Source organism: Coregonus lavaretus (genome assembly GCF_964263955.1).
Source record: "Coregonus lavaretus genome assembly, chromosome: 31".
Lineage (NCBI taxonomy): Eukaryota > Metazoa > Chordata > Actinopteri > Salmoniformes > Salmonidae > Coregonus > Coregonus lavaretus.
The window spans coordinates 16,656,199-16,681,207 of record NC_140018.1 but is presented as its reverse complement, the minus strand read 5'-3'; the positions used below and the strand labels follow the sequence as shown (position 1 = coordinate 16,681,207).

General features: G+C 43.2%; 2 protein-coding genes across 3 annotated transcripts in view; both read left to right on the top strand.

Moving 5' to 3' along the window:
* Positions 1-479: 479 nt before the first annotated feature.
* Positions 480-8,555, top strand: LOC311106538 (Golgi resident protein GCP60-like). Of its 2 annotated transcripts, none has more exons than XM_084148906.1 (8): positions 480-800; positions 2,581-2,722; positions 3,021-3,161; positions 3,303-3,461; positions 3,613-3,787; positions 4,036-4,255; positions 4,990-5,277; positions 5,590-8,555. In XM_084148906.1, exons 1-8 carry the CDS (start codon positions 521-523, stop codon positions 5,802-5,804), a joined length of 1,620 nt encoding a protein of 539 aa, XP_084005032.1. In that variant the 5' UTR covers positions 480-520; the 3' UTR covers positions 5,805-8,555. The 2 variants fall into 2 exon arrangements, with proteins under 2 accessions (XP_084005032.1, XP_084005033.1); XM_084148907.1 differs by having other exon boundaries at positions 481-800; positions 4,993-5,277.
* Positions 8,556-15,539: 6,984 nt separating this feature from the next.
* Positions 15,540-25,009, top strand: part of nhsl1b (NHS-like 1b) — a gene marked incomplete at its 5' end in the record, with an annotated part of 178,540 nt that continues 169,070 nt past the window's right edge. The window contains one exon of the mRNA XM_084149686.1: positions 15,540-15,876. Within this exon, the coding sequence (XP_084005812.1) occupies positions 15,540-15,876 (337 nt within the window). The remainder of the gene's footprint in view (positions 15,877-25,009) is intronic.

The window sequence follows — 25,009 nt, the reverse complement described above, 5'->3', positions numbered from 1 at the left end:
AAGAATGCCGTTTTGAAACTGCTGTAAAAGTGCAGTAACTGCAGTCGACTGTGATATTTTGGGTGCAGTAATTGCAGAATAACGGCAGTGTATAGCAGTTATACTTCACTGTAACTGCGCAGTTACACTTCAAAATAACTGCAGTAAAAATATATATTTTGGACGCAATATTTGCAGCATACTGCAGTTATACTGCACTCTAACGGCAATATTTTTTCGTAAGGGAGAATCTCTTTCCACTATTTACCACAGCCACAAAGTAAAAATGGCTATATCGTAAATACTCCTGAAAACCAAAATTTGCTTTTTGGTCTTAATTTAAGGTTAGGCATAAGGTTATCAGTGTGGTTAACTTTAGGGTTAGGTTTAAAATCATATTTTAAGTAGAGAGATTGAATAAAGGGGCGGGGTTTATGCATTTGTGGCTGTGGTAACTAGTGACGACCCAGAATCTCCCGGAACTTCCGCTAAATTAAATCGGAAGTAAGTACGTGGCCGCTTCAGGCAGCTCATATTCTGCATGATGGCGACAGAGGTTCAGAGCGGCGACATCAACAATGGCAGTTCTAGCCGGCTCGAAGTCTCCATCGACGGCCTCACCCTCAGCCCCGATCCAGAGGGCGAGCAGGAGCAAGTCGTTGAACCGGACCCAGTGCCCGCGGAGCAGGAGGCCGAGGACCAGAGCGCCGCCGAAGGCACGGACGATGGGGAGGAAGGCGAGTCTGCCAAAACCACGATAGAGAGGAAATGGGGCTTTGGTTTGCTGGAGCTATACGGGCTAGCCTTGAAATTCTTCAAAGGTATTTTATATTTATTCCTATTTAATGATAACAATGTAATGGAATTGAAATCGTGTTTTGGTAATACATGATGTAGCTAGCTAGCTGTTTCAACCCATTTTTTTTTTTTGTGAGGTACATTAGCTAACTAGCTAATGTTAGCCAGCTAGCCACTTGTTTAACTATGATGCCTAGCTAGCTGTCAAAATGCCACTGCAACTTGAAGCTTTTTCATCAATCAGAATCTCCGAATAAAATGTTTTATCTACATGATTGCTGGATGTTCTTTCAGGTTGTCTCGTTGACAGAATTGATATTCAGACAACGAAAGAATAACGGCGTAGCTCTGTCTAGTCCAGATTAGATGAGGCAACATTTAATTTGACATGTCATGTGGTTCCTCCACGTAGCTACCAACTGCCAGTTTAACGTTACTACGGTAGTTGGTCTCTAGTGAATGACAACCCAGTAACTAACTAGTTTGATTGGTATGTGGCAAACACACACCCTGTCATTAATACAGCTATTCTAGCTACGGGCGAGGGGGCAGAATTGCATACAACTCCAAGACACAGATTTGTAGACGTCATTCTACTACATAATGCTAATGACTCATACAAAATAAACATTGCGATCAGCATACACACATGTTGACACCTGTCATTTCTGAGATGTTGAATTATTATATTGATTACTGAACTAAAGCAGACAAGACTAGTCATTCAGGCATAATCTAAAGGACACAGCTTGCAAGCAGTTTAGTTACTTTTACTGCTTAATTGTAGGTTGACTGCCTTCCAATCTTCAGAATTCACATGCATTAACTGCAGTTGGCTCCACATCAAAAGAAAGTGCATAGGTTTCCTTTAATGGGCCATTGAATGCAGACTACACACACATTTCACAGCCAATGGATTAGCTTGGAAATGAGTCTGAGCCAATGCCAACACCATCACTTCAGATGTACACCTTCAATAGAGTAACAATAATTTGACATTTTAAAGCACACATGCATGCATTCTGCCCTGGTTCTCTGCTCCTCTGACAGGACTGAATAGCTAAAAGCAGTGTGGCCGAAACAAGGTGGAGCTATTGCTTACCTACACACCTACTCAATCATCTCAGATCTACGCTTGTGGAGTGAACAATGGCATAGGGGAGGGGATACGTTTCTGGAATTAAATGCAGCCTAGATCTGTAGAGGGAAGATAAAGAATATATAGGGCTGCTGATTAAGGAAACATTGAAGGAGTAGCCTATTTCTCCCACATGGGTGTGTTCGCTAAGTTTCAAACATCCAATCCATTTTTACTGCTGGATTATTGTGAGAGCCCTCCAGGTGATTTTGAGCATTGTGCAAACTGGTTCTAAAACGGGACTCATCCTATTATTCAGTGAAGCTGTGCATTGCATGCATTGTTAATTTCTCCCAAAGGGCATTGGCAATGTAAGGAGCGTGCATTAAAATGGAGCATGTTTTTCTCCCTTCTCATTAGATTTAGTCTAAATTGAGGCTTCTGTCTATGACCAAGCTCAAACATGGCTAAGTTGCTCCTTCGCTGACTGTACACTATAAAAGGGACATTTATGTAAGTCATCATTCGCTAGCAACAAGGTATTCTCTCTGTAACGAGGAAAACAAAACAGAACTTTCATTTTTAATGACCCATTTTATAGAGTGCCATTTCCAATATAGGCCTGAGTGTCTAGCAATGAATAATCGGTTAAATGATCAACAGATGACATATTTGCCTTGCTAGTGTATTGCAGTATGGAATCTAGACCATTAGTTTGTCCTCAGATAAGGATGGCAAGGCCTTCCACCCCACCTATGAGGAGAAGCTCCGTCTGGTGGCCCTCCACAAGCAGGTGTTACTGGGGCCATACAACCTCGACGCCTCTCCAGAGGTGGGCTTCTTTGACGTCCTGGGAAACGACCGCAGGTAACCCCCCCCCCCCCCCACCCCTCCCCAGTGTGTGTGACCGTTGAACTCCAGCAGCAGCTCCAGCCCTAGTACTGCTGCTGTGTTCCAGTAAACAGGAAATGTGAGGGAACAGATTGTGGAACACAACTTTTCCGTAAATGTGCACCAATTGATGGCCCATGTTGACACTCAGTGGTTGAACTCTTTACCCCTTACTGCAGACCACGTAAGCAAACCTTGGACTTAACTTTTTATTCTTGTTATTTGTCCTAAGTCATTGTCCCATTGCCACCATCTCTCTCTCTTCCTTCTGTAGAAAAGAGTGGGCTGCTCTGGGTAACATGGAGAAGGAGGAGGCCATGGTGGAGTTTGTCAAGCTGTTGAACAAATGCTGTAATTTATTCGCTCCCTATGTCACCTCCCACCAAATAGAGAAGGAGGAGCAGGAGAGGAAACGGTAAGATGGCCAGGAGGACAAACAGACAGACATTTCTGCCCATGAGAGCAACATGATGTAAACTCTACCCTAGCCTAGGATTTAGGGAATTTTCTCAAGTTTGTCTTGTTTTGGTCTCTGTTTCCTTCCATTTCACCTCAGGAGGGAGGAGGAGGAACGACAGCGCCGGGAGGATGAAGAGCAGGAGCGACAGAGACAGGCGGAGGAGAGGCGGAGGCTCGAGGATGAGGAGAGGCTGAAGAGGGAGGAGGAGGAAAGGAGACAGTTGGATGAGGAGAGGCTACGGGTGGAGCAGCAGAAGTGAGTACTGTGTGTGATGTGATAAGTCTGATTATCTAGCTTCAGCTTAACCTCTATGTACTGTGTGTATGAAGCTTTTTATGGTAGTCCAGTGTTTGTTGAATGGCGCTGAGTTGATGGTGTCCTCCATCCTCCCCCTCCCTGTCTGCAGACAGCAGATCATGGCAGCGCTGAATGCCCAGACGGCGGTGCAGTTCCAGCAGTATGCTGCCCAGCAGTACCCAGAGAGCCCTGAGCAGCAGCTGGGTCTCATACGCCAGCTACAGGAACAACACTACCAACAGTACATGCAGCAGCTATACCAGGTCCAGCTGGCTCAGCAACAGGTACACACACACAACACAATGTCCTATGCACTCCACATCTCAACACATCTGTTTCAGATATAAGGTAATAAGCAGTACTAAACGATTAGTAAGTTGTTGCTCCTTTAAGTCTCTCATTAGAGATGTCAACCAGTGCTTACCTTTATTTTCATGAAGAGAATACAATGTAGAGATTATACAGAAATGTCTTGGTCATGTTGTCCTCCCAGTCATTGACCCTCCTCCTTCCCCCTATCTCTCCCCTCCAGGCTGCCTTACAGAAGCAGCAGGAGGATGCGGTGGTGCAGGCCACCCTGGAGGTCACCAGTGAGACTTTAGCTGCAGTGCCCCCTGCTGGAGAGGAGGTCCCCATGCTCAACGGCCAGTCAGACTCCCACTCTGAGAGCATAGACAAAGAGCCAGAACCCCTCGAGCCTGCCGATGAGGTCACTGAGAATGGGCCCATAGGTACACGCACGCATCGGCCAGGTACAAACACACACGTGCACACACACCGGTCAGGTATCGTCGGCGATCACTCGAGTCGAGTATGATTGTCCTCCATGCAGTTTTCTATTTGTGGGTCTTCAGATGGCTATAGAGGCCGATCCAGGAGCTGCATATATGGTGTAGTTGTGGTTGGGCCTTCCTGGTGTCTCTCCTTGCATAGCACACACACCACAGACCAACCGGTATAGCTGCATTCCAACCTGTAAATGTGATACCTTACCCTATGTCCTTGGGGATCAGAAAGAGATGAATAGGTGTAAGGGATACGTGAATGACTCCACCCTAACCCTCCGATTGGCTAAGAGGAGTTACTGCCCATTGTGCTCTCATTGATACAGTTCTTTCAGGTCTCTGAGGAGGGAGTTCTCAAGGACAGAGGAGGCCAATTTCTGGTTTGGAATCAAGCCATGGAATTAATTAATCTGTAACAGCAGAGTATCTCTGTCTACTCTGTTCATGCGGGATAGAACAAGGAGACAGTGTGCCAGTGTTGCCCTAAAGCCATTACTGCCTCATCTAGTTTCTTAAGATGCCACTCTAATGGAGAAAGGACGTTTTATTTAAAAGTACTCAAAAGCAGATATATATTTTTTTATTCGTCTTTTTCTGAAAATGTCTACCTGAGAAATGCATGTACACGGTGCCCAATCCGCCCATGTTATATTTCCACGCCCCTCTATCTTCCTCCCCTACTTTCCCTTCTCTCTGTCCAGCAGACTCTCCCCCGGTCATCGCTGCTCCCTCCATGTGGACGCGGCCCCAGATCAAGGACTTCAAGGAGAAGATCAGACGGGATGTGGATAGTGTGATCACGGTGGGTCGTGGCGAGGTGGTGACGGTGCGCGTGCCCACCCACGAGGAGGGCTCCTACCTCTTCTGGGAGTTTGCCACGGACCACTACGACATCGGCTTCGGAGTCCTCTTCGAGTGGACGGATGCCACCAACGCCTCGGTCAGCGTGCACGTCAGCGAGTCAAGCGACGAAGACGAGGATCAGGAAGGTGAGGAGGAGGAGCACTGTTAGATAGGCTGCTTGTGTTCTAATAGGATGTTACTGGTTGTTTAGTGAGACCCATGATGCATTTCTACTGAGATGACTATCCTAGTTTAATAAAATCATTTAGTTAGTCCTCACTTTCTTAATGGAGTTATTCCTGCTTGTTTGTCAGGGCTCATGTTCTTTTTGCATGTTCCCCCTTATTGTTGATATGTGTACGGTCCTTTCACACATCTTGAATGCCACCTCAGTCATGATGAATATCCAGTAGCTACAGACAGCCCTCCTGACGGTCTGTGTTCCCCCTTATCTTCAGGGGAGCCCCCTAGGGAGGAGGAGAAGCTTAAGAAGGGGGCTGGGAAGCCCCAGGTGGATGAGATAGTGCCGGTGTACCGGCGGGACTGTCACGAGGAGGTCTACGCCGGCAGTCACCAATACCCCGGCCGTGGAGTCTACCTGCTCAAGTTTGACAACTCCTACTCTCTCTGGAGGTCCAAGAGCGTCTACTACAGAGTCTACTACACCAGATAAGCCTGGAGACAGACTACGGGAGGGGGGAGGGTGTGTGTCTGTATGTGAAGTGAGGAGGGGGTGGTGAGAGGATCAGTTCTGGACTAGACCACCAGAGGGCGACAAATGCGTCAGACTCAGTTTTGAGATGGGACTTCTATCTGTGTGTGTTTGTGTGTTTGCATACAACTCGTCTGAGCCTGTGGAGTTTGGGAATGAGTTAACACTGTAGTGTATTCGCCGCCTGTCTTCTCTCTCTTAGAGACCAACTCTAGGACTCTTGTATTTAATGACTGTGTTCACTGCCCAAACGTCATCTAACCCACAGCCTATGTTGTCCTGTCATGTCATTGTTATGGCTGTGCTTCTATCTGACTGAGACACTTCTTAACCGGAGTTTAAATGTTTCCAGCCCACTATGGGTTAACACAGAAATGAAGTCCATACATGGTTTTGTCCAATGAGAGAAGTCATTGGACAAACAGAATGGCACACAAACACACTACTACAGCACCATGCATTTGTACTATAGCAGGAGTCCCTTCTAGACCAACACTGAGTAACACACATTAAAACACAGTCAATCACTCCTCTAGTGGCAACGCTGCAGCGGAAAGAGCTACGTCCAGATCCACATGAACCCCTAGCCCCTACCACCTACACCCTTCTGGGATCTGAGAGGGTTGGATTATAGGCATAAGCAATACGGCTAGCCTATCAGAGGGCAAGGTGGAGCTGTTATCCTATCGCTATTATCTATGCAAACCTTTCACATCTCCACAAGTGCATCGGGAGAAGGGGTTAGGGGTCAATTTGGTAATGGGCGCTATTCTACTGAGCGAGGGATAATCGAGAGGTGGGGATAGGGTATAGGGGTGGAAGAGGGGATATGACATGTACATTGAAAAGTATGGTGGAGGCCTTGTAAAGTTGGGCATCTCGAAATGGAATGCTGATAAATGTGAGATTATGTCTAAAAAGGATTTAATAAATATGTATTATTTGCCATTTTCTTGTAGAGTAGGATCATTTTTGTGTCTGTATAATATTTTTGTGTATTTCATCTCCAAACAGTGGCCTCCCTGCATCAGGAGACATGTCTCTTGAGTCTTTAGATCGGTGTTACCCAATAGGCGGCCTGCGGGCCTAATTCAGGTCACAGGTGATTTTTTTATTTGGCCCCTTAAGTTTAAATATTTCTGGTGTTAGACATACTAAAATCACCAGGAAATCAGCTCAGTGATTTTAATGTAGGAAAGCTGTTCCTAAGTATTCCCATACATAAATAGAACGGCAAATGTGATCGTATCCCTATGTAATCAAGGGTTGAAATTATTCCGTTTTTGTCAAATACTTTATCTGTTTTGGATTGTTGCAGTCAATTTGCAGTGTACAAATTATTTATAACTGTTGGCCCCCGACCATCCGCTCAAGGAAAAATCTGCCCACGGCTGAATGTAATTGGGACCCCTGCTTTAGATGCTTCCTTTTCTTTATGGCCACTGGTCTCAAAGGACATGACAGGTTAAAATGATAAGGATGGAAACCTATCCATCTTTCCCTATAAGGGTGCAAGGAAGCAAGCCAGTAAAGAGTATTGGGACACACTCCATGTCTGTTCTGAGGGAGACTGGACACTGTCCTCTATTGACCATTCTGTGAGTTGAGTTTGTCACAAGTGATTTCTGACTCATACATACGAGCTGACAGCTAACAACTCAAGAAGATTTTTGCCTTTGTTTTGGTCATTTCACTGTTACATCTCTATAGCGTTTCAGAAATCCACAGGCAAACACAATATTTGCTGTATTTATATCTGTCATATATGTCTTCATTTGATGGATTGATTCAGATTTGTCATCTCAAATATGACTTTGGACTATCTCTAATAAATTGATGATCACGTCTAGCTCTCTGGTCGTTCATGTCTCTGGTTGAGAGTAATCAGTTACTGAGCTCCAAAGGTGTGTTTTAACTTTTATGATCTCTTAGTAGTTTATTTAGTTGGCATTATTTGGTATTGTTCAGTCAGACTTCACCTACCTTACATCTGCATGCTTTGTGTTTCACTTTAAGTCGGATAGCCAACAGGGTTTGTTGATGATGAGTTGTGTGCTTCTTTTGAAAGACTGTTTTCGATTAATCATACTATTGTTTGGTTTCTGATGGATTTCCAAGTCTCCTTTCAAATGAAAGATGCCTGACATTACTTTAACACGTACTAACGTTCACTGTGCCGAGCAGAGTTGCACAGTGTCATCAACTGGGGTCAGAAAGAAACTGGCTTATTGGTAGGCCTGATTCTATTCTAATCACAACTCCCTCTCCTAGTTGTAGTTCCTCGTTGTTTTGTTCATTTGTTTAAAGTACTTTTGCTCACCAACTGGTAGCCTAATGATACAAATTGTTCAAGCCTTGTATGTAAATAATTATATAAATGGATTTTAAGTGTGGGTTCGAGAGACGGGAAAAGACAATGGGTTGAGAACTGATGCACTGTAGTATGGTGAATGAGATTATGTACATTGTTCCCCAAAAAAAGTCAAACTCAAGTGTAAACTGAAAGACTGAATGAAATGTGGAAAAATGCTCATCCATTTTTGTATTGCTTTGACTCTTTTTGATCTGTATGAGTTTGAAGAATAATCTGGGGATATATTTAATCTTGATTAAATTTATGCTCATTTCTATAACATGAATGTCTTTCTTCTCACATGTATTATAAAAAAGAAAATGTGCAATGTAAATGTAAAAAAAGGAGAAAGAAAATTACATTTGTGTTCTACATTTTGTTACAGTTAAGGTTATGTAGTAGACCATCAGTGTCATTACATACGTTTTTTTTAGTAATCTTGTAAATTATTTTTTTAATGTATGGTTACAAGGTTTATTGGGGATTTTACAGCCAGTGAATAATGCTTTGGACCCTGGGGCCTCATTTTATAAACGTTGCGTACACTCAAAATGACCCAAAACATGCGTGCGCCAGTTTTCATGCAAAAATGGTCATTTATTAAAACTAAACTTGACGTGAGAATGTGCTTATCCTCCCTTTAGACAATGCATGCGTACCGTTTCTAGGGGTTGAAGTCTTGCATTGCAAATGGGGAATCTATGAAACTCCTATTCATAACAAAAGAACAGGTAGGCCTAGCTAAATATAATAACATGCAATCATTTGCCGTCAGTGAGAAGAGCGAAAAATAGATATCTTTGCATTCTAAAATAATTAGAAATAGGTATAGGCCTATATTTCCTATTTATTTAATTTCCATGATCATTGCAGAATAAATTCCTCACCTTTTCTGACTGTGATGCTTTCATAGGCTACTCTCGAAATAGCCTACAAGTTGGGACGAATGGTATCCTATCTCTCATTTAAGTGACCCACCTCACAGTAGCAAATAGATGAGCTATTTCAAGCAGCCTATTTTTTGCTCTATACGCAGTTTAACGGTAGAACAGACGGTTGACCTTTTCCTTACACGTTTGTAGGCTACGTCAGAATAATGTAATGTGAAATTTCTTGCGTAGACATTATTTAATTTATATACATAATACGTAGTCGTGGACGAAAACATTGGCACCCTTGCACTTTTTTCAAATAATGCACAATTACTTCCAGAACGGTTGAAATTGAAATATCTTCGGGTATCCACATATGTATGTCTTTGGTTTGCAGTTGAACAAAACAAAAAAATCGGAATAACTGACTAAATGTTAGCTTATTCCACAAAGACATCCTAAAATGGCCTGGACAACATTATTGCCACCTTCTAGAAGTAGTTAAAAATAATTAGATTTCAAGTAGTTGATTCTCCTTTACTTTGGAATTGAACTCACCACAAGAAGGTGCCTGCAATATAAAAATCACTCATTCAACCAGTTTGAATAGAGAAAGGGACTCATTCTCCTGTTTTGTGTCACAAGAAAACCAGAGAATTATCTGAGGTCAGACACAAGATTGTAGCCAAGCATGGACCATCTCAAGGCTACAAGTCCATCACCAGAGACCTTGATGTTCCAGTTTCCACTTTACGTAATGTTATCAAGAAGTTTAAGGCCAATGCCACTGTATCCAACCTCCCTGGACGTGGCCACAAGAGAACTTGATGGAAGATTGCAGCGAAGGATTGTTTGAATGGTGGAGAAATCACCTCGATCAACTGCCACACCGATTCAAACTGACCTTCAGACAGAAGGTACGACAGTTTCAACTCGCACCATCCGTCGCCAACTCAATGAAAGGGGGTTATATGGTAGGAGACCCAGGAGGACCCCACTGCTGAGAGAGAGACATGAGAAAGCCTGACTGCAATTTGCCAAAACACACCTGAACAGGCCAAAATCCTTCTGGGAGAATGTCCTGTGGACAGATGAGACCAAATTAGAGCTTTTTGGTAAAGCACACCATCTCTCTAACCTCTCTGGATTAAAACCAAATTATGACAAATGTACTATATTACGTATTGGATCACTAAAAAATACAATTTTTACATTACCATGTAGTTTACCAATAAAATGGTCTGATGGTGATGTGGATATACTCGGAATACATATCCCAAAGGAAATAAATGATCTCACTTCAATAAATTTTAATAGAAAGTTAGCAAAAATAGATAAGATCTTACTACCATGGAAAGGAAAATACCTGTCAATTTGTGGAAAAATCACCCTGATTAACTCTTTAGTATTATCCCAGTTTACCTATTTGCTTATGGTCTTGCCTACGCCTAGCAAACAGTTTTTTAAATTATATGAGAAAAAAATATTCAATTTTATTTGGAACGGCAAGCCAGACAAAATTAAAAGAGCATATTTATATAATGAATATGAATTCGGAGGACAGAAATTATTAAATATTAAAGCATTAGACCTATCACTAAAATCTTCAGTCATCCAAAAGTTATACTTAAATCCGAACTGGTTCTCAAGCAAATTAGTAAGATTGTCTCACCCACTGTTCAAGAAAGGCCTTTTTCCCTTTATTCAGATTACAACCTCTCACTTTCAGTTATTTGAAAAGGAAATAATCTCCCAAATGTCACTATTTCTAAAACAAGCCATAGAAAGTTGGTTACAATTTCAATTTAATCCTCCAGAAACGACAGAACAAATAATGCAACAAATATTGTGGTTAAATTCAAATATACTAATTGACAAAAAACCTATATTTATTGACAGAATGTTTAAAAAAGGTATAATCTTCGTAAATGATATCATCGGTAGGACTGGTGGAGTTATGTCGCACATGCAGCTAATAAAAACATATGGAAATGTCTGCTCTACCCAAAATTACAACCAAATAATTGCAGCCATACCGCAAAAGTGGAAGAGGAAAGTTGAAGGGGGAGAAAGTAAGGAACTTGTCTGTCGGCCTTGCATTAAAGAACATAATTGGTTAAGGAAAACTGTGATAAATAAAAAAGTATATCAGTTTCACTTAAGGACCAAAGGATTGACAGCAGTCCCATATAGATTGCAAAATAGTTGGGAAGAGATCTTTGACGTACCGATCCCATGGCATAGTGTTTATGAACTGACACGCAAAACGACACCGGATTCAAAAATTAGAATCTTTCAATTTAAATTATTATATAAAATTCTTGCTACCAATAGAATGTTATTTATATGGGGGATACAATCTTCCCAGCTCTGCAGATTTTGCTGTGAAGAGATAGAATCATTAGATCATTTGTTTTGGTTCTGTCCATTTGTAGCTTGTTTTTGGACACAGGTCCAGGAATGGCTAAAGGATTGCAATATTTACCTGGAACTAACCTTGCAGATAGCATTACTGGGTGATCTGAAAAGTCATAGTCAATCAATCAATAATATAATAATACTTTTAGCAAAAATGTTTATTTTTAATTCACAATCTGTAGAAGCAATGAGAATAGAAAGGTTCAGAACTTTTGTAAAACATCACAGTATGGTTGAAATATATATGGCAAATAGAAATCCTATATGGATGGTGTTAAGAGATAGATGGGAGGTATTGAATAGAGTTGAAGGATGGGACTAATAACAAATAACAACAAATAATAACAAAGATAGCTAATAATGTAAGCATACTGTGTCCATAATAAGTATATAGGTTGTATGTTGGGAGCTTTTGGGAAGGAGCACAGTTAGAAAGATATGGCATTTAGAGGCAAACCGGATGGACATCATGAAGATGATCGGAGAGGTTGAGAGTAGAAGAAGTTCAGGAGAAAAAAAATAAATAGATGTGTATATGTATATGTATGTATATATGTATATATATATATATATATATATATATATATATGTATATGTGTGTGTGTGTGTATGTATATATATATATATATATATATATATATATATAGATATAGAATTATTGTAAAATTAACTCTGTCCATAAGGTGTAGATAGTGAGTATGGACCGGAAGTAGAGGCCTGGGCGTTGTTGTTCACTAATTTACTCCAAGTAGGGAAAGGATGGTGGGGTTGAAAAGTAATAAAGGGGAATATATATATATATAAAAAATAAAATAAAAATATGGGGGATTGGAAGTGATGCAGACAATTACATTGATAGAAGATACAATCTATCTGCAATATTAAGCTGATCCTTCCCCCCCAAAAAAAAAAAAAAAAAAAAAAAGAAGTTTAAGGCCAATGCCACTGTATCCAACCTCCCTGGACGTGGCCACAAGAGAACTTGATGGAAGATTGCAGCGAAGGATTGTTTGAATGGTGGAGAAATCACCTCGATCAACTGCCACACCGATTCAAACTGACCTTCAGACAGAAGGTACGACAGTTTCAACTCGCACCATCCGTCGCCAACTCAATGAAAGGGGGTTATATGGTAGGAGACCCAGGAGGACCCCACTGCTGAGAGAGAGACATGAGAAAGCCTGACTGCAATTTGCCAAAACACACCTGAACAGGCCAAAATCCTTCTGGGAGAATGTCCTGTGGACAGATGAGACCAAATTAGAGCTTTTTGGTAAAGCACACCATCTCAATGTTTACAGAAAACAAAATGAAGCCTTCATAGAAAATAACACCCTCCCTACAGTCAAACATGGAGGAGGTTCAGTGATGTTTTGGGTTTGCTTTGCTTCCTCTGCCACTGGGTGCCTTGAAATTGTGCATGGCATCATGAAATCAGGAGAATATTAAGGCTTTTTGGAGCGCAATGTTGGACCTAGTGTCGGAAAGCTGGTTCTCCATCGAAAGATCATGGGTCTTTCAGCAGGACAATGACCCTAAACACATTTCAAAAAGCACCCAGGAATGGTTCAAGACAAAACGCTGGACTGTTCTGAAGTGGCCAGCAATGAGTCCAGATCCAAATCCCATTGAAAACTTGTGGAGAGATCTGAAAACGGCAGTTGGGAGAAGGCACCCTTCAAATCTGGGAGAACTGGAGCAGTTTGCACAAGAGGAGTGGGCCAAACTGCCAGTAAAGAGGTGCAGAAAGCTAATCGATGGCTATAGGAAGCGCTTGATTGCAGTTATTTTGACCAAAGACTGTGCTACCAAATATTAAGTCTAGGGTGTTAATAATTTTGTCAATGCCATTTCTGTTTATTTTCTGATTTTAAATTGATATATTAAGTTCTGAATCAAAAACAAAGGTTCTGTAATATTAACAGTGAAATAAAGAATTTTGGAGACCAAATACTTTGGTCAATTTCAACTTATTTTTAGGGACAATTTGTGAGTTACTTGAAAAGAGTGCAAGGGTGGCAATATTTTTTAGCCACGACTGTATATCCTAACCTTTTGGAGAATAAATTCCTCACCTTTTCCTTACCTACTGTATTCCTGGGTTGTAACCAGCCATACAACACATTACCATGCACACCTCTCATTTCATTGGGCCTATTAGATAGGCTATTATAATTTCACGTTTTTGCTCTATGTTTCAGAATTCGTCGGCAGTGCAGCATATTTAGGTTCGGGAAACAGTTAATGTAAAACATTGCATTCAATCGATCTGTTTACAGGTCCACAACAATCTGCAATTGTTTTTGTCTTTCAGAAACTGTCAGATACTGCAAATGTCACTGCAAAAGAAAACATTATGTCAACACCTCCACAGATATTTGATCAAGTTCGCCATTCTTTAGATACTGTCTTGGCCTAATTCCAATACTTCCAAAGTATACAGCAAATAAGGGCGTTATTGTCACCATAAAAGGTGAATGATCGGCGTTTTTCAGGCAGAGTTATAATGCTCGTTCACACGCGCACAGTTTTAAGACAGGTCTGATTTATAACGGGGAACATGGGTATTTTTGTGACTGCGCAGTCTTTTCAGAAATGCACAGCAGATATTTTGTGTTAAATTTACGCAATGGTTATAAGTGAGGCCACTGGAGTTGTGTAATTGTCACACAGTTCATTGGTATTTTATGGCGCTCATTGGGTTTGGCCTTGAAGCATGTTTCTGCTCCGGTGACAGATGCGTCATCCACATTCTGTTTTCCAGCTAAACCTCTTTACTGTAGGGAGGATACAGGAGGGGAAGTGACTAACATTAGAACCATTCAGACATCCTTTCCATATTCAAATAGGAAATTGCCATAGAGATAGAAATGTCACCAGGAAAGAGAAGTGCAGAGTAAGCCTCCTGTGAAATCCTGTCTTGTTGGGTTGGCAACTTTTGCACAATTGGTTATGTTGATGTTGAAGACACAGCATTGAACATTGTTTGTTGGTTGATTTAGAATTATAGTAGACATTCCGCAACATGCCATGAACAAGTATGGCAACTTGATCTACCACACTGCCAGTCAAAAATAAGATGGTTCACTATGCTGTTATGTTCACTTGAAACCACAAGGGGGCGGATGAGGTGGACACAACTCATGTTTAGAGAGTGATAGAAATGATTGCCAACTGCCAACTGGACATTGCGCTGCTCAGTTTAGGCTGCGTTTACTCGGGAAGCCCAATTTTGATATTTTTTTCACTAATTGGTCTTTTGACCAATCAGATCTGCTCTGAAAAAGAGCTGATGTGAAAAGATCTGATGTGATTGGTTTAAAGACCAGTTAGTGGAAAAAAATCAGAAATGGGCTGCCTGTCTAAATTCAGCCTAGAGTTTTTACTTCTTCTGTGGACTCAGACACATCTGAATGACTCTTATCAACAATAGCCTTGGAATTATTGTTGGACGTGAGTTTAGGGTCCAACCTTCCAGGGAACCAGAGTGTGCAATGGCAGGAATGTTGCCTACAATAGCCCTGGACATACAGTATGTGAGTGAAACAATGTTCAGAGAATGTTTAGAATGTTTCTAGTGTCCAATGTCTATCTTCACCTTCATAATTGTAACTGGCAAAAACCAAATGCACATTTCCGTGGAAAATAAATGCTGTTGGACACACATTGTACTTCACATTGTACAGGGATCCAGTCCGGATTTTCCATCCTGCCTAAGCTCGGCAGCAGGGGGAGGCAGGTAAACGTTTCTTCCCCGTTTCGCAGATACAGAAAGCAGACTCCAGTTCCAGTTACCACAGGTGGGAGTAGTTTTCCGAGTTTTACTCGTACTTTCCCCCTACTTTCCTCTGCTGGATCTCGTTGGATTTGAATAGACTTTGGGAGCAACGTCTCCATACAGCAGAATTTCGTATCTTTGAAAAATATGGCGGGATGTAAGGATCATGTAGCTTCACAAACAATAGCAGCATTGAATCAGTTTCTTGGGGTTTAATGTAGAAACCTTGTGACCGTAGTTTTTGTTGTTTTGTCTTCCCTGGAGTTCGTCAAAAAATGCCGTTCCACCAAAGAATCGTGGAGCCGCGGCATGTGTCTCGGTTGCCCGGGAGGGATGGCAAAACTTTGGGTGAAGAAGATGGGGCTTTCATAGTGGTGGATGGACGCAAACTTCGGAAGCCTGTTTTATTTACAGCGTTGGATGAGGTTTGCTCTCATACAATGATAAACATACTTCACCAACTTTCCGACCTATCACGAAATGCAAGCGACATATTTCTGGGGATTGAGATGGAGGCTGGAATGGTATTTCAAAGATCCTGCAGGATTCAAGTGCGCCTAGAAACTTTACACAATGCTGTCATCAAGTTCGATCACAAGAAAATCAAAATCCGTAAGTGTGATCCTAATATTGTTTTTGGTTATCTTGCATTCGACACTAAATATTGTTGAAGCAGTTTTTTTTAGACTACCCAGTCAGTCCCAATGATGTTTATAAATCATTGGGCAGTTCTTGTATACAGTAGCCTAGGCATACTGTTAAAAAGTAATAAGTGTATCCAATATGCTGTGTACAGCATCATAATGATAGTTTTGTAACATAAAATGATGCAGCCATTAATACGAGGCTATTAGTATTATTTTATTTAATCATGAGAAAAGATATGTTACTTTAAACTCTTATAATGCAGTAAGCTACTTGAGGATAGCTAACGGGGTTTTTCATATTTGAATGAATGAATAACAGATTGTCACATAGTATTGGTAAAAACAAGAGGAGGGCGTGCCACTGTCGATTAAACACATGGCGTGTGTTTGAGTTAGGTTTGAAGTTATGCTAATACGGTTATTCTACGGGCGTGAGTCCTGTCAAATGTGATCGATTTCCAGCAATGCACTGACCATCTGCGCGAGCTGGGGCGCCTGTGGCTAGGGGGCTTCAAAGTAAGCTTCAAAGCGACATTTGGACCTCGGAGCGGGCGCGCCAACGACCAACCTTCTCACAAGCCGAATGCTTCTGTCTCCAGTCCTCAAAGATGAACGTGAAATCAATTCCCTGTTTGATAGCCTAATTGTTGTCCCTCCAAAATCCACACACTATCTTATTTTGAGGGTAGGGACTTATGTTGAAGCTGACTCAATTGTATCTTCGATTTATTTATTTATAGCATATGCTCTTATCCAGAGCGACTCAAGGTACTGAGTGAGTGCATACATTTTCGTACTTTTTCGTGCTGATGCTTGTCTTTGACTTTGGCATGTGTTGGTTGTTTTGCTTCCTTGTGCCAGCCAGCCAGCCAGGCAAATATACTTGTCATCCTGCTGCATTGATATGGAGGAAATCCACTGAGTAAGCAAACTGCTATAACACTTAACTTTTTACCACAGCAAACTACATGATAGTACCTGCCTACTAGTAGTGTGTCAATGTTTAGAATCTGCCAGGGAACTGTATTCCTGTTGTGTATTTGTATTTAGATTATTTAAGCAAAAGGCAAATATTTAGATTAATTTACATTTCTTCAGTAGCTTGTTGGGAAATACAGAGTTGACCATTTCAGAAAACATTAGTTGTCAGGTTGATGAATTTCCTCCTGGCTTTGGCCTGCATTTACACACCACACACACACACCTCTTTATGTTTGAATCTACATCCCATGTCAAAATCCTGGGTGAATCCTAATTCAATTTCCTCCAGTGTAAAACTTAGTCAAGAGGAAGTACAGTTTAACAGTCTTTTCTTTGTCTGACTTCATCAACTAAAACACCAGACACCATGACCACCTCCCATTGAGGAGGACTTATTCACCAACAGTTGTAGACTCAGACTGTAGCCTACTTCTTCTCCTCTAAATTCTCTGCTGTCTCCTCCACCCCAGTGTAACACACACGAGTTAGACACAGTTTATAGAGTATGTATGATGAGTAACATACAATAGGTTATATGCTGAACTCAATGGAATCAGTCATCATATGATCATATAAAATGTTTACTCCCTAACACCAAAGACCAGATTCAACTTGTTGTCAGAAAGCCCACTTAATTAACCCTCTGATATCTGATACCCCACTTTATTAACTCTTTACACAGCCTGTGATACCAGATACTCTACCCACTGGTTAAGACAATACACCAGAGAGACAGTTTTAATAAACCAGATACCACATGATACTAAATACCACCACATAGCCCAAACTGTTATTACCCACCCTCATTCTCCCAGGGTGGAGGCTTAGGCCTATAGTTATTACCCACCCTCATTCTCCCAGGGTGGAGGCTTAGGCCTATAGTTATTACCCACCCTCATTCTCCCAGGGTGGAGGCTTAGGCCTATAGTTATTACCCAACCTCATTCTCCCAGGGTGGAGGCTTAGGCCTATAGTTATTACCCAACCTCATTCTCCCAGGGTGGAGGCTTAGGCCTATAGTTATTACCCAACCTCATTCTCCCAGGGTGGAGGCCTATAGTTATTACCCAACCTCATTCTCCCAGGGTGGATGCTTATAGTCCCCGGTTAGCAGCTCAATCCCCAACAGATTTCCCCATAGAACCTGGGATTCCAACCGGGTCCAGCAACCCTCCTGTTGCTGGCCAGCCTCTCCCTTTCCATCCTTTAGTCCAGTGTTTCCCAGCTCCAGTCCTCCAGTGAATCAGGTGAGTTTGTCCAGGGCTACAACAAAAATGTGTGCTGTTGGGGGTACTGGAGGACTGGAGTTGGGAAACACTAGTCTAGTCTAAGCTACCTACCGCTCCTAATGGGAAAACACCTGGCCCTACATCAGTTTACCTGTGATGGTGTTATTTAAGCCCAGCTAAGAGGTTAGTGAATCCAGTGCAGGTCTTTTCTAGTTTGAGGCAGGAAGCTTTAGACAAGGTGTGAGAGAGAAGTCTGGAATGTGGTTACATAGTGGAGCTTTAGTGTCCAAGAGAAGCTCTGGCATGCTTTAAATGACTGCCTTAGGTTCTATTACCCCCCCCCCCCCACACACACACACACACACATACACTTTGATCATATATTAAAATAGGCTCGTTATGACAATTATTATTATTATTATATTACTACAGTTATTGAAATATTCGACTGAGTAAAGTTGAGTTTAGTCTGTGCTCTGACTAGGCAAGTCTAGAGTCATTTAGTGCTACGAGAATTATTTTGTACAGAGACAAAGCCACTGTTGCTATGCTAAAGCTAGCCAATACCATACCCTACTCTGGGTGTGGGTCGGTATACATAATCTCTGCATGGGAATGGATCACGTTACTCACCAGGGGCAAGAGAATAGCAACAAGAGGGGCCCCTAGCTGCTTGGGGCTTGACATTTGGGAAGGGCATGTGTGTTTGTATGTGCGTGTGCACATGCTCCTGAGTTTGTCTGAGTGTCAGAGTTCATTGTAGTGGCATGGTCAGTGGTCTCTCTCTCTCTCTCTCTCTGTGTCTCTCTGTCTCTCTCTCTATCTGTCTCTATCTGTCTCTCTCTCTCTCTCTATCTGTCTCTATCTCTCTATATCTCTCTCTCTATCTGTCTCTATCTCTCTCTATCTCTCTATCTATCTGTCTCTATCTCTCTATCTATCTGTCTCTCTCTCTCTCCATCTGTCTCGCTCTCTCTCTATCTGTCTCTCTCTCCCTCTCTCTCTCTCTGTCTTTTTCTGGAGGGAAACACCTGAGTGAATAAAGAGTTAGGTTAAGCAAAGCCTAGTTGTTTAGCCCTGTTAGCACCTCAGCCCTCACAAACAGGTCACTGCCACGTCTGAACCTCATCCAACACAATAACAACTTCTGTTGCTTCTGATGGCTCAGTAGGCATGGAGCAGGATGCTATCAATACCAGAGTTGTTGGTTTAATTCCCACATGGGCTATACTCAATGATGTGTTAACTATAGGCCCAAGTTGGGTAAAGATAAAAGCATCTGATTATTGCTTAATGAACTTGGTATTACCATTTGAGCTATGCTGAAATTGGCACTATGTAATTAGATGGAATTAAATAGTGCCTGTCTTTCCCATTCAATCTCCTCATGCATCTAGCTAGATCAACAACACAACTATTCAGTGCTTGTTTTCTCACATAAACTGAAATTAAGTAAGTGTTTTAGAATTTTAGCAACCAGGAAATGACAGAGCGATGTCTACATTGGCCGCTTGCGCCAGTCTGCCATTGTTCGTTGTCTTCGAGTAGGAGATGACCATGCCTTTTAGTGACGCCGATGTACGAGAGGGAGGGTGCAGTTTTCCCATCTTGACAACAGAAGCTGGTCTGGCTTTTGTTGTCAAATAGAAAGTCAGCATTTTTAGAATGCGATTTTGTGTTGGTCCAAAATAATTTTGTTTGTGAAAAAATATAATTATACTATTACTGCAGCTATATTATGGATATTTTTTGAAATTACAATGCAAAAATTCTACATCTAGCTCCTTTAAGTCTACCATATAATAAGCCAATTTCTGTCATTTGTTAGAAACGGCTGTGCCAAATATAGAGGGTTTTGTCTTTGAGTAGGGAGTTGTGTGGGTTATTTTAATGTGGAAAGTGGGTCAAACAGTATTGAAGGTTAATTGGAGTGTATGGCCTCCCTTTTCGGATAGCTTAGGACACACACACACACACACTACAAGACTGCCTAGACGGACACATATATTCAGATGTCTGCTGATGACCACTATCCACACACCAAAGTGGTCACATTCCTCCCCTTATCCCTCTCTGATATTTATAGATGTGCATGTCTTTGCTCGTTCGCCTCTCAACTCTCACACGCTATCATGTGGAGTGTGTGTGTCTGCCTGAGTGCTTCTCAAGGACCTTTGTGTGTGTCTGATACTTGTCATGGAATCACTCTATTACTGAAGGACATGACAGCAGGTCTGGGCTCAGTCTGGTTCAGAGTCTAAGTTTAGACAGCTACTGTACTGCGTCTACTGTGGGCACACCATGGCCTATAGTACCCATACCTGCCTCATGGTAATGATGATAGCTATAGTACCCATACCTGCCTCATGGTAATGATGATAGCTATAGTACCCATACCTGCCTCATGGTAATGATGATAGCTATAGTACCCATACCTGCCTCATGGTAATGATGATAGCTATAGTACCCATACCTGCCTCATGGTAATGATGATAGCTATAGTACCCATACCTGCCTCATGGTAATGATGATAGCTATAGTACCCATACCTGCCTCATGGTAATGATGATAGCTATAGTACCCATACCTGCCTCATGGTAATGATGATAGCTATAGTACCCATACCTGCCTCATGGTAATGATGATAGCTATAGTACCCATACCTGCCTCATGGTAATGATGATAGCTATAGTACCCATACCTGCCTCATGGTAATGATGATAGCTATAGTACCCATACCTGCCTCATGGTAATGATGATAGCTATAGTACCCATACCTGCCTCATGGTAATGATGATAGCTAAAGTACCCATACCTGCCTCATGGTAATGATGATAGCTATAGTACCCATACCTGCCTCATGGTAATGATGATAGCTATAGTACCCATACCTGCCTCATGGTAATGATGATAGCTATAGTACCCATACCTGCCTCATGGTAATGATGATAGCTAAAGTGTTTTTCATAGATTGAGATCAAAGTGTCTCTAAAGTAGTGTTTATAACATAGTAAGGAGGAACACTGATGTGGCTCTAATTTGTTGTTCATGTTGTCAGCCATGTTTTTTTAGTCCTGTACACCCACCTTTTCAACTGGTTTCACATGTTGCTTCCAACGACACACACACACACGGACCAGAACTAGGGTTAAGGGGCTCCTTCTCTCCTCCTGTTGACCTACAGCAGTGGAGAACGAGGTAACAGAACTGTTATTCTTCTCTCTCACCCCTCTGTGCCCTGGCATGGCATGGATCCCTCTCTCACCCCTCTGTGCCCTGGCATGGCATGGATCCCTCTCTCACCCCTCTGTGCCCTGGCATGGCATGGATCCCTCTCTCACCCCTCTGTGCCCTGGCATAGCCTGGGTCCCTCTCTCACCCTCTGTGCCCTGGCATGGCCTGGATCCCTCTCTCACCCCTCTGTGCCCTGATATGGCCTGGATCCCTCTCTCACCCTCTGTGCCCTGGCATGGCCTGGATCCCTCTCTCACCCCTCTGTGCCCTGATATGGCCTGGATCCCTCTCTCACCCCTCTGTGCCCTGGCATGGCATGGATCCCTCTCTCACCCCTCTGTGCCCTGGCATGGCATGGATCCCTCTCTCACCCCTCTGTGCCCTGGCATAGCCTGGGTCCCTCTCTCACCCTCTGTGCCCTGGCATGGCCTGGATCCCTCTCTCACCCCTCTGTGCCCTGGCATGGCCTGGATCCCTCTCTCACCCTCTGTGCCCTGGCATGGCCTGGATCCCTCTCTCACCCTCTGTGCCCTGGCATGGCCTGGATCCCTCTCTCACCCCTCTGTGCCCTGATATGGCCTGGATCCCTCTCTCACCCCTCTGTGCCCTGGCATGGCATGGATCCCTCTCTCACCCCTCTGTGCCCTGGCATGGCATGGATCCCTCTCTCACCCCTCTGTGCCCTGGCATAGCCTGGGTCCCTCTCTCACCCTCTGTGCCCTGGCATGGCCTGGATCCCTCTCTCACCCCTCTGTGCCCTGGCATGGCCTGGATCCCTCTCTCACCCTCTGTGCCCTGATATGGCCTGGATCCCTCTCTCACCCTCTGTGCCCTGATATGGCCTGGATCCCTCTCTCACCCCTCTGTGCCCTGGCATAGCCTGGGTCCCTCTCTCACCCTCTGTGCCCTGGCATGGCCTGGATCCCTCTCTCACCCCTCTGTGCCCTGGCATGGCCTGGATCCCTCTCTCACCCTCTGTGTCCTGATATGGCCTGGATCCCTCTCTCACCCTCTGTGCCCTGGCATAGCCTGGATCCCTCTCTCACCCTCTGTGCCCTGATATGGCCTGGATCCCTCTCTCACCCACCCTGGGGGGTCTGAGGTACCGTGAGATGCCCACACTGACTCTTTCTCCCACTGCCCCCCAGAGCCATGGCTCTGCTGCTTCCTCCATTCTGTCATTGGACCTTGGTTGCATTTTAGAACCCGTCTGGCTGCTTCCATTGGCTGTCTTTGGTGGGAAAGAGTTTGTGGATTCTCATAACGTCCTGACTGGCTTTTGTCCGGTAGAGATGGCAGCATGGAGTGAAGTGAGGCCAGGAGACGTGGAGTTAGAAAGAGGTGTGTGTGCGCGCGCCTTTGTGTGTACAATAGGTCACAATGTGGAAAAGAAACCCAACCGTCACCACTGGTAAAAGGGAAAAGTGACCCCAATGACTTTTTCTCTTACTTCCATGCTAATATTCTGACTTTGTTATGTAACATTTACTGTTCCTAACGGGAAGAACCTCCTAATCTGTCTCATCGGAAATTGATTTCATGCTGACGTAGGATGGCTGAACCATGACGCTGTACTGTATTGTAAGACTTAAAGTCAACGGAAAGCCGGTTTCCCCCTTCTTTTCTTTTGATGTAAGGATTAAATCCTAGTGTGTGTGTGTGTGTGTGTGTGTGTGTGTGTTAGGAGACGGTCCAGTAGAACCAGTCTAGTGGTAAGCCCGTGAGAGCTGTAGGATTAAGGGTTGGATCTAAACGTGTACAGTTGTAGAGAGTGAGGGTGCCTTGCCTCTTGTCTTCCTATCAAAGGTTATCCCTATCATTCTCTCTCTCTTTTCTGAATCCATGTCTTTCTTGTCAAACTGGGTCAGTGGGGAGATGGCCTTTTACAGTGAGACTACGTAGTACCTACGCACATTGTATGGAGAATGCACACACACACACACGCACAAAACTTTAACAAAGTGCTCTGCCATCATCCAGTCCAGATGCGCGCCCACAAACATTGTGTGACCATCCGACAGGGACATACAGTGTACACACACTCATCCCTGGTTCTATCTGTGGTTGGAGTACCAGAGCCAGACTGGCAGACCTAGAAGGGATGCTGACCAGTGGGTAATCTGGGGCTTTACCCAGCCCAGGGAAGATGAGCACGATTTAATCCCCTCTAGGGTGGCCTGTCCCTGGGGTAGGAGCCAGAGAGGGAGTCGGTCTACTTCCATCCAGTCCCGTAGTCCTATATAGCTCAGTTGGTAGAGCAAGGCGCTTGCAACGCCAGGGTTGTGGGTTCGATTCCCACAGGACCAGTATGAAAATGTATGGACTCACTACTGTAAGTCGCTCTGGATAAGAGAGTCTGCTAAATGACTAAAATGTAAATGTAGCTCTCTCCACAATCACTACAGCATCAATGTTTTCTCTGGCTTTTATCACACTCACCGTCACACACACACAGCTCATTGAAGGGTTTGTGTTAGTTCAGCAAGGGTTCAGGCTACGTTGTGTTCTCTTATCCCTAAGTTATCCCTTTCTATAACTCTAGTGTATTTTCGTGAAACGGACACAAAATCACTTAGAGTAGAAAAAAACAAAATGTCCAGATGTTCAAATTGATAACATTTGGGATGAAGACAGAAATAAACAAACACCAGAATGTAGAAAGAACATTGTTTTAAGAGTGTTATAGCTGTATTACGTAAATACAATATTTTGACTGTTGTTGGTCAACAGTGTATAATGTGTATAATACACTCTCCTTTTCTTCAGTAGTGTCCGTTTTAAGTGCATCAATCGTCAAAATGCTCTCTTTTACTCTCGACTCCTCCTCTCTCTTTCCAGATCTGTTTTGAAGTCTCTCTTCCTCCTCTTTTCACCTCTCCCTGTTCTTTCATATGGCTTCCAGGCCTCTCTCTGCTGTCTGTCCATCCCTCCCTCTGCCTGGAGCTTTGATGTCAGAACTGATACAGCCACTCTGGCCACTACAAAGACATAACAACAGGACACTCTCTTTCCTCCCCTTCATCTGTTCAGGCGCTGGATGTACTCTTTCTCTCTGGCTTTCTCTCTCTCTGGCTTTCTCTCTCTCTGGCTCTCTCTACTCTCTCTCTCTCTCTCTCTCTCTCTCTCTCTCTCTCTCTCTCTCTCTCTCTCTCTCTCTCTCTCTCTCTCTCTCTCCATCCATCCCTGCCCCTCTCTCTCTCTCTCTCTCTCTCTCTCTCCATCCATCCATCCCTGCCTCTCTCTCTCTCTCTCACTCTTTCTCTCTCTCTCTCTCTCTCTCTCTCTCTCTCTCTCTCTGCCAGGTGCTGTTTGTTTGTCAGGTGTGGACGTTTGGTAGCAGGGAAGGTTATCTAACCTAGGTGTGTGTGTTTGCCTATGTGTGTGTTCGCCTGTTTCCACCAGCATGTGTTTCAGCACCTCTTAACCCTGGCTATTGTGACCGACAGTTTTACAGCTGAAACTCGCCCACGTTCCTCCATTTTATTTCCCCTCAAAGGCAATGTGAGTGGGTTTTTCCATAGCTGTGACCCTGAACTCTCTTATGGACCAGTGTCCTGTCTAAAGGTGTTGAGGGATGCTGATTGGTGCCTAGACCCAGGGCTCACTCATTGGTCATTGTGCTCTGTAGTGTTATAACAGTGTCTTCAGAAAGTA